The sequence below is a fragment of the Macaca fascicularis genome, chromosome 17 (assembly GCF_037993035.2).
Source record: "Macaca fascicularis isolate 582-1 chromosome 17, T2T-MFA8v1.1".
Classification (NCBI taxonomy): Eukaryota; Metazoa; Chordata; class Mammalia; order Primates; family Cercopithecidae; genus Macaca; species Macaca fascicularis.
The window spans coordinates 90,851,403-90,868,698 of NC_088391.1; the positions used below are offsets into that span (position 1 = coordinate 90,851,403).

Genomic DNA, 17,296 nt, shown 5'->3' on the forward strand with positions numbered 1-17,296 from the left:
CTGACCTCAAGAGATCCTCCCGCCTCAGCCTCCCAAAGGGCTGGGATTACAGGCGTGAGCCACTGCACCAGGCCAAGAAAGCCTATTTTCAAAGAGGATCCTAGTTGCTTCTGCCTCTCCCATCCTTGTGTCCTGCAGGCAAAGGATACCTAGGACCCTGGGGTAGAGGTCAAATGACCTGGGAATCAACTTTGCAGAAAATGAGGCTAGGGAGAGGAACAGATTGGATGTCTGATGGTGAGACCTGAGGAAAGGTCGAAGCAAGAAGACTAGGAGAGTGAGACAGCTGCAGGCTTAGGACACCCTCCTGAGAGCCCAAAGCACTGTGGTGGAGTTGGCTCCCCAGACTGGAGGCCTCAAGAGAGCTGGCAACAGGCTCCCCAGCAAGCTAAGCTCCCACTCCTGGGAGTACGACCGCCCTCGCCCACGTGTGCACCCAAACACAGCCAGAGCCAGCGGACTCCAGGTCTGGGGCTGTCCAGAGAGGCCTGGGGGCCACACCCCAGCCCTCTGCCTCCCCACCCCCGCTCCAGGATGGACCCTGTCTCACCATAGGGCCACAGAACCCTCTTCGGGCCCACCAGAGTACAAACACTCCAGACACTGATTAGATCTTTACTGAAACCACTGGTTAGAAAATCCGCAAGGCAACCACCGCCTTCACACATTCCCTGCCTGCAAGTATTAACCCAGATCAGCCAGGCCTGGCCGTCAGAACCAAGGAAGAAATTCAGGACCCGGTCCTCAAAAGCTCACAGCCCCAGGAAGTCTAAGAGACTGACCTCAAGGATCCCCAGGGGCCACTGTTTCTTCTGGAAGCCGTCTCAAGGGGCGTTTTCCCCCCACGGCCTTTCCTCACCTCACAGTTGTTCACATTCGCCTGTTCCTGGGGAACCCAGGCCGGGTCATCAATGACCCCTCGCCTCCCCGCCCTCCTCCATTTCCTGAGCTGGGATAACCCCAGAAGTTGAGCGTTTCCTGTGCTGGAAGGACTTCCAGCTTGGAGCGGAAATCGGGGCCAGGGCAAGGACGCAGGGGCGTGTCGCCCACGTTTCTGGCCCGGCGAGCGGCATCTCCTTGGATGTAAACGAGATTTGGCCAGCGCTGCGGCGTGTGGGGAAAGATGATTACACTCGAAAGGAATCACGACTCCTTGCGGAGCCATTACTCGTGCCGCTCCGCACGCGCAGGTTCTGGCCCGGCTTTCGCAACTCCCCCCTCCTCGCTAACCACTCGCTAGTAATTTGTGGGCCGCAGTGGAGCTGCGCCCGGGGCTGCAGCCCCCCAATTAAAGCACTTTTGCAGCCCGGACACCCAGCGAGCTGCCTCCGCGCACCACAGGCCGGCACCTCCTGCTCCCACTCCCCTCTCTCCGCCCAGCCCTGGGTAGCTGAAAAGGATGGATTTCACGCACTTCCTGCGCGCGCACACACACGTGCACACATGGACATACACTTGCACACACGGACATACACTTGCACACACGCACAACGCGCATTCCCCCTCCAGTGCCGCCCGCACACGTGCGCGAGCCTGGACGTTTCTTTTGTGCTCGTTTTGCAGGCCCGGCGCTCCTGCTCCTGGTTTTCTCCTTTCTCTCCTTCATCTCTTCTTCCTTCGCAACTTTCCTTCTGGACCCCCCCGGGCTGGCTCCTGCCCCTCTGCCCCGGTGGCGCCCTCGCCTATTCCGTCCGGGAGGAACGGGGACCGTGGAGTTGCGCCCTGCACGCCCAGCGAGGGCCGAGTTCTGGAGCGGTTGGGACCAAAGGGCTGGCCTCCGGCCTGCGCCCTGTTTGTTTTCCTTTCGCCCCCTGAATACTAGATTGAGACGTAAAGATTACCCGGGCCGAATAATGCCGGGAGTCAACACTCGAGCAAACAAAAGTGCTTGCACAACTAGTCAACCCCGCTGGGACCCGGGCCGCAGGCTGGGGGAGAGAACGCGCTCCTCGCTGCTAATTACAAATAAATGATGATGTGCTCACTAAGTAATTGATTTAATGAAGTTCCTATGAAACTATTAAACCCGGGTGGAGGTCAGGCTGGAGGCGCCCCAGAGCGCCCATTGTGGGCTGTTTAACTCCACCAGGCTCCTCGGAAAGACATCGGGGCTAATAGGTGAAGTCACAGCTGCTCGCGCTGACTTCTCGGAGCGCCCGGCCGGCCGCGGGCACCCTCGCGCCCTCTTCCTGTCGCGCCCTTGTGCCCCGCCGCCCGCGCCCCGCGCGGGCCAGCTTACCCACGCCACTCCCAGCCCCGTCGCCAGCTCCCGAGGGACTCTCCAAAGGGATCCCGGATCTCGTTAAGAGCGGGAAGTTGAGCACTGAACTTGTGCGCTCCGCCAGCAGTCGGCAGCGTGCACCGCCGCCCACCCCTCCCTCCTCACTCCACCCCCGCCACTTCGTGCAGGAACTCCAACCAGTGTGCCACGCAGGGTGCTCGCGAGCTCTTGGCAAGGTGCCTGAATCCCGAGCGTGTGCCCAGTGCACTGGCTGGGGAGGGGCTGGGGGGGCTGAATTGCGCGTGAGTGTGTATAAGTGTGTGTGAGGTGGGTGTATGCGCACGCCAGAGCGTGCATTCCGGGCCAAAAGGCCATCTTTCTGCATTCGTTATCCTGGCCTGGGCCCTGTTCATGCAAAAAAGTAGAGGAGGTAGGGAGAGCAGAGAAGAGGAATGAGGAAAGATGTGCAAAACAGATCACTCAGGTAGGCGGTTGGGCCTAGGAACTCCAGTCCTAGACTATGCGAGAGTGGGCTGCTCTGGCGCGGCCCTCTCTGGCTGCCCCACCGCCCACCTCTGCCCGCGTCCTGACCCGGCCAGGCGTTCCTTGGCCCCGGAGCGACGCCTCCAGCTGCCAATGGGGCGTAGGGCCCCAGGCCCGCATCTCAGGGCCGTCTGAATGCGAGCTCCCGGGCCACCCATCGCGCTCAGATTCCAGTCTCTGCAGGAAGGGTAGGGACTAGTTCTCCTGCAGCGTGGTTCTTGGTGGAAGCATGACCCGCCCCTTATCCAAAAGGCCAGAGGGAGCCCTGAATGGACACATTTTAAGATGCAGAATCAGACATTGCAAATGGGTCAAAAGCTAAGGGTGCTCAACCACACACACACACAAACACACGGGGTTGGGGGTGGGGAGGGCACTTTACTGCATCTCCCCCCACCTACAAGGGGTCGTGTGGCAAAAGAGAAGACCCACATCCAGGTGAAACGCCACATAGGGAGACGGGGGCGCCTGTTGGGCTTCTGGCTGCAGAAATCAATCTGCCGGGATGCCCTTCCCCCTCTGCCCAGCCAAATCTTGTCTCTCTTCATCAAGAACTGATAGTTAACACAGTTTCTCCGAGTGTGCATTTCATTTATGCCACAGTCAGTTGACAGTAAGCTTCATTCCTTTTTTGATGTTAGGAATTTTCAACTGCTGAAACCAATTTCCATTTGACTTTGAATCAAACACTTGCAATGGGGGTCAGGGGAAAGGGACATTTTGGCGTGGTTGTTGGCGACTTTAAAAAGAACTCCACTCCCGCCTGGATCTTTGGTCTCAAAGAGGGTCTCAACCTCTGATTTCGGGGAATATTGACAAAAACCATTTTGAGTCTTGCTTGAGGTCTCAGTTTCGCCATCTGTAAAATTGGATCTGGAGATACTTGGCTGAGGTCCTTTGGGCTTTATTTGTTTGTGATCTGTGAAGGGGACTGTAGGGGGAGGTGGAAGTCAGTCAAGACGCCTGTTTGCACCAAGCTTTTGTCTTTCTTTGTAGAAGCGAGTCCCTTTGTAAAATAACGCCCCGCCAGCCTGCCTAATGGATTTGTGCAGGGCTGGAGTTTTCATTTTCCCCACGCGGGAACGACGAAAGAGAAGGGGTCTTCCAACCCAGTGAGTCCCGCGTGGCTTCGGTTTGCCAGCGGCGCTCTCCAAAATGTGCCAACAGCGGTGCGCGGGGCGCACTCTCGACCCCGCCCCGGGCAGCTGTTCCCATTTTGTTACCGCCTCCCCTCCCCTCACCCCAGTCCCTCGTATTCCTTTAACGCCTGCTGCTGACTGCATCCCTGCTGCCCTTAATGTAGGATGGGCACTTCTCTTCAGCCTCCAAATGAGAAGTGACATTTGCACTCGGCTCAGCCAACGCGTGAGCAGGGCGCGGGGGCACAGGCCCATTGACCGAGCGCGGCAGAGGGGCCGGCCGGCTCGGCAGCATCCGAAGCTGCCTTAATTAATACCATCTTAAATAGTCCAGCAGCCACCGAAGACAAAGTTGAAGAAAGACTTTAAGGCTGAGTGCCCCTCGACAAGCTCTTTTTCCCGTGTCATTCAATATTTAATGCGCTCGCTTGTAATGCTACTACTGGTGTTCCTTTCTCAGCAAGGACATTATTTTTTCACGGTGCCCATAGCCAGGGAAAGCCCTTTAGGCAAAGAAAATCAAAATGTTTGTTGTTTTGGATGACTTATAACTCTTGTTTAACACAAGCACTTTCAGGAAAGTATAACAGGCGCAGCCTCCAAAGCAAACAACACAATCCTTGTGACAGAGTCGGACACAAAAAGCACATTGTCTTGCGGACTACCCCTTTTCTCTGGTGCTAGATGGGGGCCTGTCTCCGAATGAACACCACGATGCCATTTCACTTTTGAACTATTGTTTTTGAGTTATGCCATGTGGTCAAAAGGAGCGAGAAGGGGGTTGTTTCCAGGCTCATAAGACAAACGAGTTGCCTTTTCAATGAAATCCCCCCGCGATCCTTGAAAACGGAGTTTAAATGTCACCTCCGCCTTTCTAATGGGCACAGGGCTGGAGGCGACCCTTCAAAGCGCCTCGGTGATGAACGACCCTTATTAAATATGGCCCGGGCTGCTGGGAAAGTCCCGCGCCCGGCCCGCGCGCCCTAGAGCGCCCCTCGCTGGAGGGCCCTGGAGGAGCCAGGCCTCCACTGCCACCAAGCGGGGTCCGGGCCCGCAGAGCCCCAGCCTGGACTGGCGGCGGGGGAGGTGCAGAGGGAAGAAGAGGGAAGCTTGGGCGAGGGGGGGCAGTTGTAATACAACTTCTTATCTGCCGCCCCCAACACGCCCGTGAGTCCCCAGCCCCAGAGCCTCAGCGTGAAAGGTTGGTGCGTTTCCCCCATGACTCTTTTTGTCCACAGCCGAGTGGCGTCTGTGAGTCTGAGCTGCAAAGTTACTGATTTGCAGGCTGCATGTTAAGGCAGCCCATGTAAGTAATTTCTCCGGGCACCCCAGCAAAGGAGAACAAATCGCTGACAAAGGCGAGCGCTTTCGATTCAGCGGCGTCGTTAAGGCAACCCCAAAGTATTCCTCCTATAATAAGTTCCACTTCAAAGGGTTTCTCATTCAGCGGTGACTGCTTCGCACTTTTATTAAGTCCGGGCTTTTTCACTCTGAGGAATCATCTGTTTGGTTATTTTTCATCGTGTTTATTTTTCACCATTCACACAGTACTTGTATTAAATAAACAAAGAACAATCGCTCTGCAAATAAAAGTACTTAGGTGGGGAGAGAAGGAAGAGGAACTGGGGCTCTGGCTCCCCTGCCCCTCTCCCCCACCCTTCGAACATCACCCACTCCCCACCCGACTCTCCTCCGCTCCTATCCTCCTTTCTTCATTCTTTCTCTCCCCTTTCTCTCAAGCTAGGAGGTTCTATGGAGGAATCTTAAATGCTGAATACACACACACACACACACACACACACACACACACACACACACACACACACACATAAATATATATATATTTCTGATGAGGTTCAAGTGGACTGAAGTAACTTGGCATGAAAGTAAAGGTCACTGCAGCTGTGTCTCATCGACTGTCTTGAATTACAGTGGCCCCTCTGCTGGCGACTCCCCTGGCCCTGCCCACTACCATAGCCATCCTGGATGGCTCCGCGTGGATGGACCATAGAAGCAGTAGTTTGAATTTCAAAAAAAAAAAACCATGCCTTTGAACTTCTCCCTGCCTGATTAGGCACTTGCAGTGTATGTTAATGTGTGCTTGGGGAGTGCGTGGGTGTGGGGTTGAGTTTTTGTCCACGGAGGGGAAGTGTACTGGGGGCCCCAGGGCAGTTTCACCTCAGGTCTCCTGCGGGCCTGCCTGTGCCTCCAGACCTGGAAGGCTTCCGTGGCTGGGCGTCCTGTTTTGCTACACTGTGAGCAGACTGGCAGGCCAGGAGTGATGTGAGGGGATGAAAGTACTATTAATAAGCGGTTGGGTTGTTTTGTTTGCCTTGTGATCAGCCTTCTTTACTGCTGGCTTAAGGTGATCACTTGAGAAACCAGATGTCTCCCCTGCTCCCTCCCCAGGAGCTGGATTTCCTAACCAAACTGGGATTTTAAAATACTAGTGGCCAGCACCTCTCGTCCCATTTCATAAACAGATAGAGAGATGATAGATGATAGATTACTGGGTGGGTAAAACAACAATGGTCTCCAAAACCTTCCCCAAAGTAGAAGAGATCACTTATGAGAGTGCAATCTGTTTGCAGCTAGTTGGGCCTCCTCTTTTCCTGTCCCCAGTGTTATGATGCTTGTGTGGCCATCTCCAACTCCTTAAGAGAATATAATTTCCACCTTCAAACTCTATGGAGTTTAGATTTTAGGACCATCAGCTTTACCAAAGAGAATCCTGAATGGGGAAAATATATATACATAAATTTCAAATAATTGTGCGTTTGAAGATTCTCCTAGCCTGGAAAACAAAGGTAGATGATTTAAACAGTATTTGCAAGGGCCACGTTTTGCCTAGGGAAGATGAAGTCTTTGATGATAGCCAACTTAGTGTCAATAAGTGGCTTTCTTTGAGACATATTCAGATGGGAACGTCTTGCTTGCCAATTGCCATAGAAATCTTAACACACCATGAAGATTGTCCGAGCGCCAAGCCTTCCGTTCTGGACTAAATTACTTTGAAGTGGCGCAGGACGAGCAGTGGTCAATTTTAACTCTATAGACTGGACAGAGAACGCTGGGAGTGGGAGATTGTGCGTTTTAAAGCAGAAAATAAGAAGGGGAAACTTGTTTTATACACTCTATACAAGGTTCTGCTCATTGTCAGATATCTTTTATCTTTTATATTTCCCATGAATGATTCATGTCTTGGTGGCTTTGTGTCACCCTTCTTTTCACGAGAAACTTCATTAGAGAGCTATAAGTTTTCCCATTGATTGGGGCCCTCATTTATGAGTGTTTTTCTCCTTCGTGTGCTGGTTATTGTCATCTGACTTAGAACAACTCTTTGCAACCTGTTTCACCTTTACTACATTTAACAAACCTGACTTTTAAAAGCCACTATAACCTTTCAGAGAAATGCTTATTGACATTACTAGCAATTGCTTTCAACTATTTACCTTTTATCAGTTTTGTATCTGCTAACAAAAACACAAGCAAACATCCAGCCTTGTAAATGTGCATAGCCAAATACCTGCATTTAAGCCACTTGAATATTTTGCTGCCATGCAAGAATCTAATTGTTCAACACACCTGCCCCAAAATGCTGAGCTTAAATTACCAATAGCCACTCAACTTGCAGAACAAACTACAGTAAAATTGCATCTTGATCTCCCATACCATGAGAAGCATTCGATGCCCACTACTCAATTTCATTTAATACCTATCTCAGCCCCTGACTGATTTTGCTTTCACCTTCTTTGTGTCTAGAAGCCTCACTGTCTCTCCCTCCACATTTTCTTCATTCTTTTTTTTCCTTTTGGAGGCTGGGCACCAAAGAAATGCTAAAATTCACTTTTTGGCTTTTCACTGATTAGAATCACTCAGGATATTACTTATTTTAACAAATAAATGCAGTAACCCAAAAGATTTATGCTACTGTAAGTATAACTTGCAAGGCTTAGTCTTCAAAAATATCTTGTGTTTCCTAGATAAGCTTGTAAGTTGTAAGTTAAACCAGGCTGCAAAAATATTGTATTGCTTGGGGAGAGGCTAAGAAATCAAGAGATCAAGGGAAGACATTCACTCCATTAGCAACCTGTTCTGTTTGTAGGAGAGATATGCCATTAGGTAAAACATAAGCAATAATAATAAGAATACCTTTATTAAATTTGTTACTTCATAATCATTCTTGCTCTCTATTGGAGGTACACATTTTTTTATTTTAGGTGTATCAAGAACCAATAAATCTGTGGCAAAGAGTTAACCTATGCATGGTAAAATACATAAAATACATATTCCTTTGTTTCATAATAAATAAACCTGTAGCATAATAAAGAATAGTGCAAACTACCATTGAAAAAGTTGTATAAATAAAACAACTCATTATACATCAGGAATATTTTGTCCTAATAAGTTTACGATACATAAATTATCCCCCCAAAAGTTCATACCTTTTCTATTTGAAAGGGCTTTGAAAGTGAGTAATATGAAAATCAAATAAACTTTTCAAATGTAAAATTATCTCATATTCAAGTTTTAAGGTCTTTTTCTTTATAAAGGAGGGTCTGCATGTTTCATATTCACCCTAACAATCTGAAGACAACATTGAAAGGCTTTCCAAGTGACAGCACCATGCACTGTACTAGTAATATAATATATCTATAAACTATATATAATCTCATCAACACAATGCAAAAAAGACATGCAGGAAGAGTCTTGGTTTTCACATTACGTTGTTCATTCAAGTAAGCTTAAAAATATATTTTTCCATTTTCTTTCCTTTTTTTTTTTAAATAAACCATGGATCATAAATGATAATCTTTCACCAAAATGTATAATATAATTCTTTGGTGTGCTTTGAACTCTTCCAGGAAAAAAAAAAAAAAAAAGCATGATGTCTGAAAATAAATTAATTCAACTGTACAAATAATAGTGTTCACATACAAGTTATTAACAATGACAAGACTACATCAACCACTCACAGCACACAAAACCAATTTCTACAAACCCTGGGGAGGGGGTGTCTTCAGGGTCTCTAAGGATAAATTAGTGCTCTTTAGTATATCTGTATGATGTTTCTGATGGACTACATTTTGCACAGGAGATGTGTTGTACCAACCGAAAATAAATTGACTAAGAGTTATTGTCCTAGGTCCTTGACCTTTTTTATCCTAGCTTGACAGCTCTGGCAAAGGTCACACATTCATCAGTGTTTGGTGGTAACTATAAACCTTTTAAAAATTTTAATATGTAGGGCAACTCCCTCCCCTCTTTCAATGTAAATCATACACTTCACACACTGTCATTTTCAAATGGATTCCAGTTTGGTGTGCTCAGTGCTCAGGTGGAAGAAAATGCATTAAAATGCAGTTTCAGGCATTGAAAAATAGACTTTTTAAAAGGCTGATACAACAGTATAAAAGACGTGTTGGCCTGTTTTAAAAACAGCTTTCAAAAAAAAAAAATAGGCATGATGCCATCATTACACCTCCTCAAGACTTGACTGTGAATGTTGGCATCCCAAAGAACTTAGGATCGAAAACAGAATCTCTTTATTACACAAGAACTTTGGACACAGTTAGGAGAGGCAGTATCTGAAAATTCAGATTTAAAAAAAAAACCAAAAAAAAAAAAAAAAAAACACCATACAGGAAAAAGAAAGCACTTGAATTTCTTCTATTTTATAAAATATCACAGTTTCACAGTTGTCTTATTGCAGCAGCTTTTCTTCTCTCCACTTTTGCTTGAACAATCACAGTAGCACAAGATATGGAGATATATTAAGGTTGCTGCATCTTTTTTTTAAATCACACAGTAGGATACTGAAGAAATAATCCTGTATAAAAATATTGTATTAAGGTGAGATCAGTAATAAAAGAGTGGAAATTAAAAATTACAAATATTAAACTCAAAGGGTTTTTACAAATATTTTTGGACACAGGTACAGTCCAGGATCTGTTGGCAATGCAGCAGGTGTGTGGTTTACAATCAAGAGGCCTTGGCAGAATTAGGGTCCAACAAGGAGGCTCAAAAGCAGCCCACGGTATGGTGTCAAAGGCATTTGAGAGGCACTCTGGGAAATGCAGAGGGCCTTGTTGCTGTGTTTAAGTTCTGACTTAATGCTCTTTTTCTCCCTCCTTTAAAAAAAAAAAAAAAAAAAAAACATATATATATATATATGACACCGGCAGTGTGTATCTCCATTAACTAATCTCTCCATTCATTTTCCTTGGTACAATTTGCCCCCAAGCCCCGTCCTCCTGCAATGTACAAGTCCAGCTTGGTTGTTTTTTGTTTGTTTTTTAAGAAAAAAAAAAAAAAGGCCCAAATATCTTAATTAAATTAATTAAATGTACAAACACCATAGGGTTTCATACTGAATAAATAGGGCTAATTAGACCCGGTGGCAAGTCTGAGTCACGGGTTTGTCTCAGGCTCGGCATTGTCTCAGGTTAGGATGTGGTCCAAAGACTCCGACTTATTATTTCACTTATTATTATTAATCATAAATTCTAATGTATCGTCCGCACAACTTCAGGGTTCCCGTAAATTTCCTCATCTTCAGATTCAGAGGTGGTTCCGTTGCTGGAAGGGGTGTGGAGGTGGCTGGGGGCCCCACTGGCCTGGCAAACGTACCACTCATTGAGGTTGGTCACCTGAGGGGACAGAGTGCTGGAGCGACTCCTGGCTGGGTCCAGCACGGGGGACAAAGGGGCACCCACTGGAGTCCCCACTGATGAGTAACCAAGGGGTCCTGGAGAAGGTGGTGGGGACTTGCAGTGAATCTTCATGTGCTTCCTCAGGGAGCTTGGGTGAGTGTAGGATTTGTCACAGCCTCGAATCTTGCAGTAGTAGGGCTTGTCACTGGTGTGGACATGGGAATGTTTCTTCCGATCACTGCTATTGGCAAACTTCCTGTCACAGCCATCAAATTCACATTTGAAAGGCTTTTCCCCTGCAATGAAACACAGGAAAGGTCAACAATGGCTTTGCAAGACCCCTGACTTGAGAGAAATCTTGAAGCAGAACCAAGGTTGTGTTTTTCCTATTCTCCCAAAGGCCAACTCCCAGCCTAATTCTTCTTCCTAATTCACAAAAGGGAAGGGATACTTCAAGGATGGGCCTGGATTCCGCTGGCCTGGTAGCTTCACCTGGACCTGGGCTCCTGAGAGGCTGTCAGCCCCTGCAGTCCCAGAGGGGTCAGGGTGAGATCCCCAGTGCTGAGCTAAGGGCCAGCATGTAACACTGAAACCCACCTGGGACCCGCAGACCCCCTCCCCCGACAGACACACTCCCCTCAGGGTCTGTACACTCAAAAACACAAGCAGGAGATCCTCCTGTCAAAATAAACACAAAATGATACTTTCAAAGCCACAGGCAGAAATAAGCATATAAGAAAAAGAGAGAAAAGCAAACACATACAGTAAATTAAAAGTAAACTGGGGGTACAGTCAAATTATAATAATGGCATTTCCTTTCAGTGTTCCCCAGGATTTCACTGATGGAGGGGGGCAGCAGGAGAGAATATGGAGCTGGGAAAGGGAAGGAGGTAAAACAAAACAATGTTTTTCTTTAGAAATAGAGGTACCTGTGAAACACACTCCCACCACTAGATTTTTACAGGGCTAGCTGGGCAGAGAATAGGCTGTTGGCCTCTGCATTCTATAGCTTTCCTCAATACTTGCAGGGCGGTTAAGAGCACAGCAGAACGAGATTTAACAAACATTAATAAAGACCACAAGCCTTAGCAGAACGTACCTTTATGCCATAAGTATACTTACTCTCACAGCTCCCTACATTACTTACTAGTCAAAAAGACTTTAAAAAAATTTAAAAAGGCCAGGGTCTTATGGCCTGTCACCTCCTTAAGCTGGCCTAACCACCCCACAAACACAATGCCTTTAAACACAAGGCCTCTAGTCCAGGAAATGGGAATACTTAATAAGACAACTAGAGAAATTCAGCCACACTACATTTTGGTGTTAAACAGCAAGAAAAGGAAGACAACAGGTAACAGTCTAACTGAATTTTCCCTCTCCCCTTGGCATCTCTGAACTTGATATAGTTGAGTCTATAATTGAACAAGTCATTTCATACATATTATTGTATTAATATTTTCCTCTTTTAGGTAAATAATTTAAAAATAAAGCTGAATTTCTCACATTTCAGCAACTACTCTGGTGATACACTAGGTAGGACATTTTTCTTTTGTTTTGGATAACTTATTTTCAAAAAGAAACTATTAAGCCTCAGCTTAGTGTACATATCTTTCTGTGGTAAATTTTCTTACATCCTCTGCACAGATATGTTACTGTAGTGAGTTTCTTAAAAACATTTCGCCAATGATAACTGGTTCAATGGCAGAGTATGCTAGCACATCTGAGAGTATTCAGGCAGGTGCCTGGAATTTAACTTTCCCTACCTGGAAATACTGTTTAAAAACAGAATTAGACATTATTCAAATATGCCTCCTACAGTGATGTATAAAGAGAAAAAACAACCCCATGATAATGACAACCTCTAAAAATTCTCTGTAGATGAGCTTCAACAAAAACAAAGCTAATCCCTTTTTATCAAAACATCAGTAATTTGTCCTGATTTCTATATTACACTTTAAGTCGTAGATAAGACCAAATTAACATCACATTCTTTTTAAGAAATTAAAATCAGCCTTTCTTCAATATGGAGGCGTAATTACGTGGGTTTACTCATCCACCCTACGCGAAAGCGCAATGCTGTTTTTTAGAATGGTCATGTTTCTATTCAACCTACATATCCCAGGTTGTGAATAAACGCTTTGAACAGTGCTAACTCCTCTACTGCACATGAAAAAGGGGAACAATTAGACTCAGGAAAGGGAGAGATGTCGTGGAAGGAAAGGTAGAACACGAGAGGTAAATAAAGGAAGAGGTATACGAAGAAAAGGCAAGGGCGATGGAACGGCCTATGTTGTTCAAGGGGCCTAAGGGGAATGAGCAAATTCTACCTAACTAGAAAGGCTGAGAGACCTCAGTGTTTACATTTAAGATTCTGACAGACGAGTCACGTCAGAATTTAACTATTTACAGAGTTTGAGAGCTGGAGCCTGTGGGAAAGTAAGGAACTAATTGCGGACTCCGCCAGCTCCTAGCAGCTCCCTCTCCCGAGAGAGCGCGAGTCGGACTCGCAGGACGGTTATAAACGGAATTGGGGGCACGTGGGTCAGGAAAGGGGCCTTCGGGAGTGGCCCGGGGATTAGTCCCTTTGATCAATCCGTTCCGGGATCCCGGATAACCCCAAAAAGGGACAGCGGCGTGGCAGGGAGGGAAGGAAGTCCGGATGGGCCCTCTCAGGACACAATGCCCAATGGCTGAGCGGCCCAGGGACCGCCAGAAACACCAAGCGCGGGTTGGCGTCTGAACCCGAGGCGCCTGCGCCCCTCCCGCAGGGACCTCCACGCTCCACTTGGTGGGGCCCACGCGGCCGCTGGGAGGGGGCAGGAAATGCAACCGTCCGCGAGACGCGGAGCCAAAAATCCAAATGACCGCGGGTCTCCTCGGCGCCTGGGGTCCCCCTCGCCCTCCGACCCCACGCTAGCGCGCGCGCCCCGGGAACCCACTGGGGACATGGGGCAGGCAGCGACCTGTCCAGCCGGGGGCCCGGATCGGCTTCCGCGCCCGCAGCTCCCGGCAGCCGCGAAGAGAAAGCCGCTCCCGTCACGAGGCCTGGGCAGGCGGGAAGGGCCCGAGGCCGCGCGCAGCACCGCGCTTGGGGGTTCCCTTTGGGGACCGGGCTGGGGAGAGGCTTCACGGTCCCTGGATCCTGCCCCGCCGAGAAGTGCTGGGCACAGGAGCGAGCAGCCGGCTTAGCAGGCCAGGGCGTTTTTACAAGAGCCTCCTGGGAAGTTTCCTTCTGGAAAAATCATTAAGGCGGACTGATCCCGATTAGAGGGAAACGGGGCTCCTGGGAAAACGTGCTCCCCGCCGGCCATCAGGCGGCCCGCAGGAGCCAGGCCAAGGCTCCCGCCTCGGGCCACCCCGACACTGCTGCCCCCGCAGAGCCCCGAGCGCCCGCGGCCCGAGCGTGGGCCCCGGCGGCTACCTCCTGGCCGCGGCAGCGCCGATAAATCTGCCAAGTGATTACTGAACGTAAACTCCAGTTACTTAAGTGTCCTCCGAGGGGTAATCGTGTCTGTCCCTATAAATCCCGACCGCGTTCGCACTCATCAGCGCTTCCGCCCGACGCGCTCGTCCGCTTAAAGGGGGCACACGACCCACAGGAGTCATCCACCGCCCCGCGCCGCAGCCGCCCTCCTCAGCGCTGCGGGATCCCCAGACGCAGGGCTTGAGGTGGGGCGGGAGGGTCCCCAAGACGCCGGTGGCTCCCCCCCAATTCCACGACAGGGTAGGCCTCACCGATGGCGGGAGGCTCGGTCCTCCTGCAACTACAACCTTCTCTAGAAGGGCAGATGTCAACTCCAGCACCCTCCAGGGCGAGTGTGATACTGCGTGTGAGAGGGCGCGTGCCGCGTGTAAATGATGTGAGTGTGAGGACACACAGGTGTCGGTGTCGCGAGAATGGGATGCAGGCGCAGGAGGATATGAGTGTGTAAAGTTGTGGGAGACGCATGCAAGCGAAGGTGTACGTGAGAAGTGTGTCACAGTGGGCGAGTGCGAGTGGTCTCCGGGGGCCCGAAAGCGCATTCCTGTCTTCCCGGAGGGGTCCCTTCCCCTCCCGGAAGGCCTGCCTCGAGCGGCCCAAATCAGGCAGCAAATCCCACGCCCGGTCCTCGGAGCGCGGCGACCGCGCGGGGCCTACGACCCGGTGGGAAGAGAGGCGCTTGCCGGGGAGGCCTTGGTCTCTCTTTCTATCGCCCTTCCCGACTTCCCAGGGCCGGGCGGGTAGGGGCTGCCGACCGTCCTGGGCGCCTTCCTGCTCCAGCTGCTGCTGCGTCTGCTCCGAGGTGGCGGCGGCGGCGGCTGGCGCGCGTTGCGGATCCCGGCCGAGGGGCTGCGGGCGCGCTGGAGACTCCGCCGTGTAGGAACCCAACGCGGGGCCTGTGTGTGCTATCGAATTACTTATTCATAGAAAAAAAAGGGGGGGAGAGAAAAAAAAAGAAGTCACATGTCCGGGTTATACGTATGCGAAGAGAAGCAGCAGAAGGAGGAAAAAATTAAGGCGAGCAGGAGGAGGAGGAGAAGCAGCGGCGGAAGTGGCGGCGACGCAGGAGCTGGTGGCGGCGGCGGCGCGGCCGGGGACAGACACCCACCTGTATGAGTGCGCTTGTGGATCTTGAGGTTCTCGGAGCGCGCGAAGACCTTGCCGCAGCCCGGGAAAGGGCAGGGGAAGGGCTTCTCGCCGGTGTGCACGCGGATGTGGTTGATGAGCTTGTATTTGGCCTTGAAGGGCTTGCCCTCGCGCGGACAGTCCTCCCAGAAGCAGACGTGGCTGCTCTGCTCGGGGCCGCCCACGTGCTCCACCGTGACGTGATTCACCAGCTCGTGCATGGTGCCGAAAGTTTTGGAGCAGGGCTTGGCGCCGCCGGCCGGGGGCGGTGGCTGCGGCGGCGGCGGCAACCCGGCCAGCTCGTCAGGGTCGATCCACTTGCAGATGAGCTCCTGCTTGATTGGCTGCCGCATGTAGCGCAGGAAGGCCCCGGACGCCCCTGGGAGGTGGGGGTGGTGCTGGTGCGGGTGCTGCGCGGGCGCTGGCGGCGGCGGCGCCGGGGGCGGCGCGTGGTGCTGCAGGTGGGGCCCGGGCCCGGCCGCTGCTGCGGCCGCCGCAGCCGCCAGGTTCAGGTTTAAGTTCACGGCTCCGTAGCCGTGCAGGGCGGCCGCCGCGGCGGCCGCAACCGCCCCGTAGTGCGCGTCCCCAGAGCGCGGCGCGAAGGGCGGTTCGGCGCGGCCATACAGCTCAGCCGCCGCGGCTGCTGCTGCTGCCGCCAGCCCCAGGCGCATCTGGCCGTTGAGAGGGTGCGGGTGGCCGCCGGGGGCCCCCGGCGTGTCGTGCAGCGCGGGGAAGAGCGCCGGGCCGCCGCCGCCGTCCGGGCCCGCGTAGGTGCCGCTGGCGGAGATGAACATGCCGGCCGAGTGGGGAGGCGGGGCTGGGTGCTGGGGGGAGCCGGTGCCGGACCGCTGCTCCCCTCCAAGCGGGGCCCCGTGCATGGCCGCCGCGGGGGCCGTGGCGGAAAGGTCCCTCCGGAGGACGAAGTCCCTGCTGTGGCCTTTGCCGCTGCTGCCGCCGCCGCCACTGTTGGTGGTGGTGTAGCCCGAGAGGGCAGGAGGAGGAGGAGGAGGCGGGGGAGGGGAAGGGGGTGAAGGGGTGGGAGGAAGAGGAGGGGCTGGGGGCGGGGGCGCAGAGGGCTGCGCGCCACTGCTGCCCCCACCACAGGGGTAGCTGCCCGCGCCGGGGTGCACGACCAAGGCTGCAGCACGGGCGGCGGCTGCCGGAGCCTCGGGGTGTGCCGGGAGTGCCTGGGAGGGAGGGCTGAGGCCCAGCGCGCTCGCCTGGGCCATGTGCTCGGGTCTGAGCGGAGTGGTGGCCACGCCGGGGTCAGCGCCCAGGTCCCGCGGGCGGACGTGCGCGACGGCGGCGCGGAGTTGGGAGTGGGCGGGCGGGCCGGCCAGCGCCGGGAAGCCTGTCATATTCTGAAGCGGCTGGACCTGAGCCGTTGCCAAATCCGCTAATCTCAGCGCTGGCGGGTTCCTCTTGCTCAAAGGGGGCTCCATCAGAACTACACAATCAGGCCCATACACCCTCCCTGGGGGGACTTTTTTCCCTCTGCCCGCCTTCAAAAACATGTATATATTAGGCGCTCTTTAACTTCTTTTGTCCTGGCCTCCTAACTATGCTTATTCCTGTTCCCACTCTATCCTCCAGCGATTGGCAGAGTGAACACCACATTTGAGCTGCACAGTGGGACCGAGATTTTGGAAATGGCACGGGTGGGATTGGAGGGAGCCGCGTGATTGGCAGTAGCCTCGGCTGCCCGATTGGCTCTCGTACAGGCCCTCGACCCAGCGGGGATCCGCCCCCGTGCTCGCGGCCGCCTGCGCTTTCGCTTCGCGCCCCCTCCTTCGCTGGAGCCCGGCGTCCCCGCCTCCCCAGGGATGCCCAAGTTGCACTTGCAGAAAGTTTGAGCCTGGCCTGCGCGCGCAGCGCCCCGCTCACCCTTGACGCACCTAGCGGAGCGCGCGCCGGCACGCGGGCAGAGGGCGCGGGGTGGTGACGGGTTGAGGATTCCCAAGGGGCAGTTCCAGTTTCAAAAACCTCGGCCTCACTTCTCGCTGTGTGCCTTCTGGCACCCAAGTACTTTCTACTTCCATTTCCCTTGGGGGGTGGAAGAGCCCTGGGCTGCTCTTTGGGAGAGGAGGGTCCTACCTGCAGTGGTGATGCTAGAAACTTCTTGTTTGGACACCCT

General features: G+C 52.0%; 1 protein-coding gene and 1 long non-coding RNA gene across 7 annotated transcripts in view; both read right to left on the minus strand.

The window, feature by feature from the left end:
- Positions 1 to 2,325, minus strand: part of LOC107128023 (uncharacterized) — a 126,154-nt gene extending 123,829 nt beyond the window's left edge. For all 5 annotated transcript variants that reach the window (XR_012426479.1, XR_012426478.1, XR_012426480.1 and 2 more), the window contains exon 1: positions 2,240 to 2,325. This is a non-coding gene — a long non-coding RNA (uncharacterized lncRNA). The remainder of the gene's footprint in view (positions 1 to 2,239) is intronic.
- A 5,715-nt stretch (positions 2,326 to 8,040) lies between these two features.
- ZIC5 (Zic family member 5) lies at positions 8,041 to 16,753 on the minus strand. 2 transcript variants are annotated; one of them, XR_010582652.1, is made up of 3 exons: positions 15,146 to 16,753; positions 14,793 to 14,953; positions 8,041 to 10,852 (listed from the first exon to the last, which is right to left on the minus strand). XR_010582652.1 is itself a non-coding variant. In XM_045377326.2 (2 exons), exons 1-2 carry the CDS (start codon positions 16,674 to 16,676, stop codon positions 10,410 to 10,412), a joined length of 1,974 nt encoding a protein of 657 aa, XP_045233261.1. In that variant the 5' UTR covers positions 16,677 to 16,753; the 3' UTR covers positions 8,041 to 10,409. The 2 variants fall into 2 exon arrangements, 1 of the variants encoding a protein (XP_045233261.1); XM_045377326.2 differs by lacking the exon at positions 14,793 to 14,953.
- Between the last annotated feature and the right edge of the window lie 543 nt (positions 16,754 to 17,296).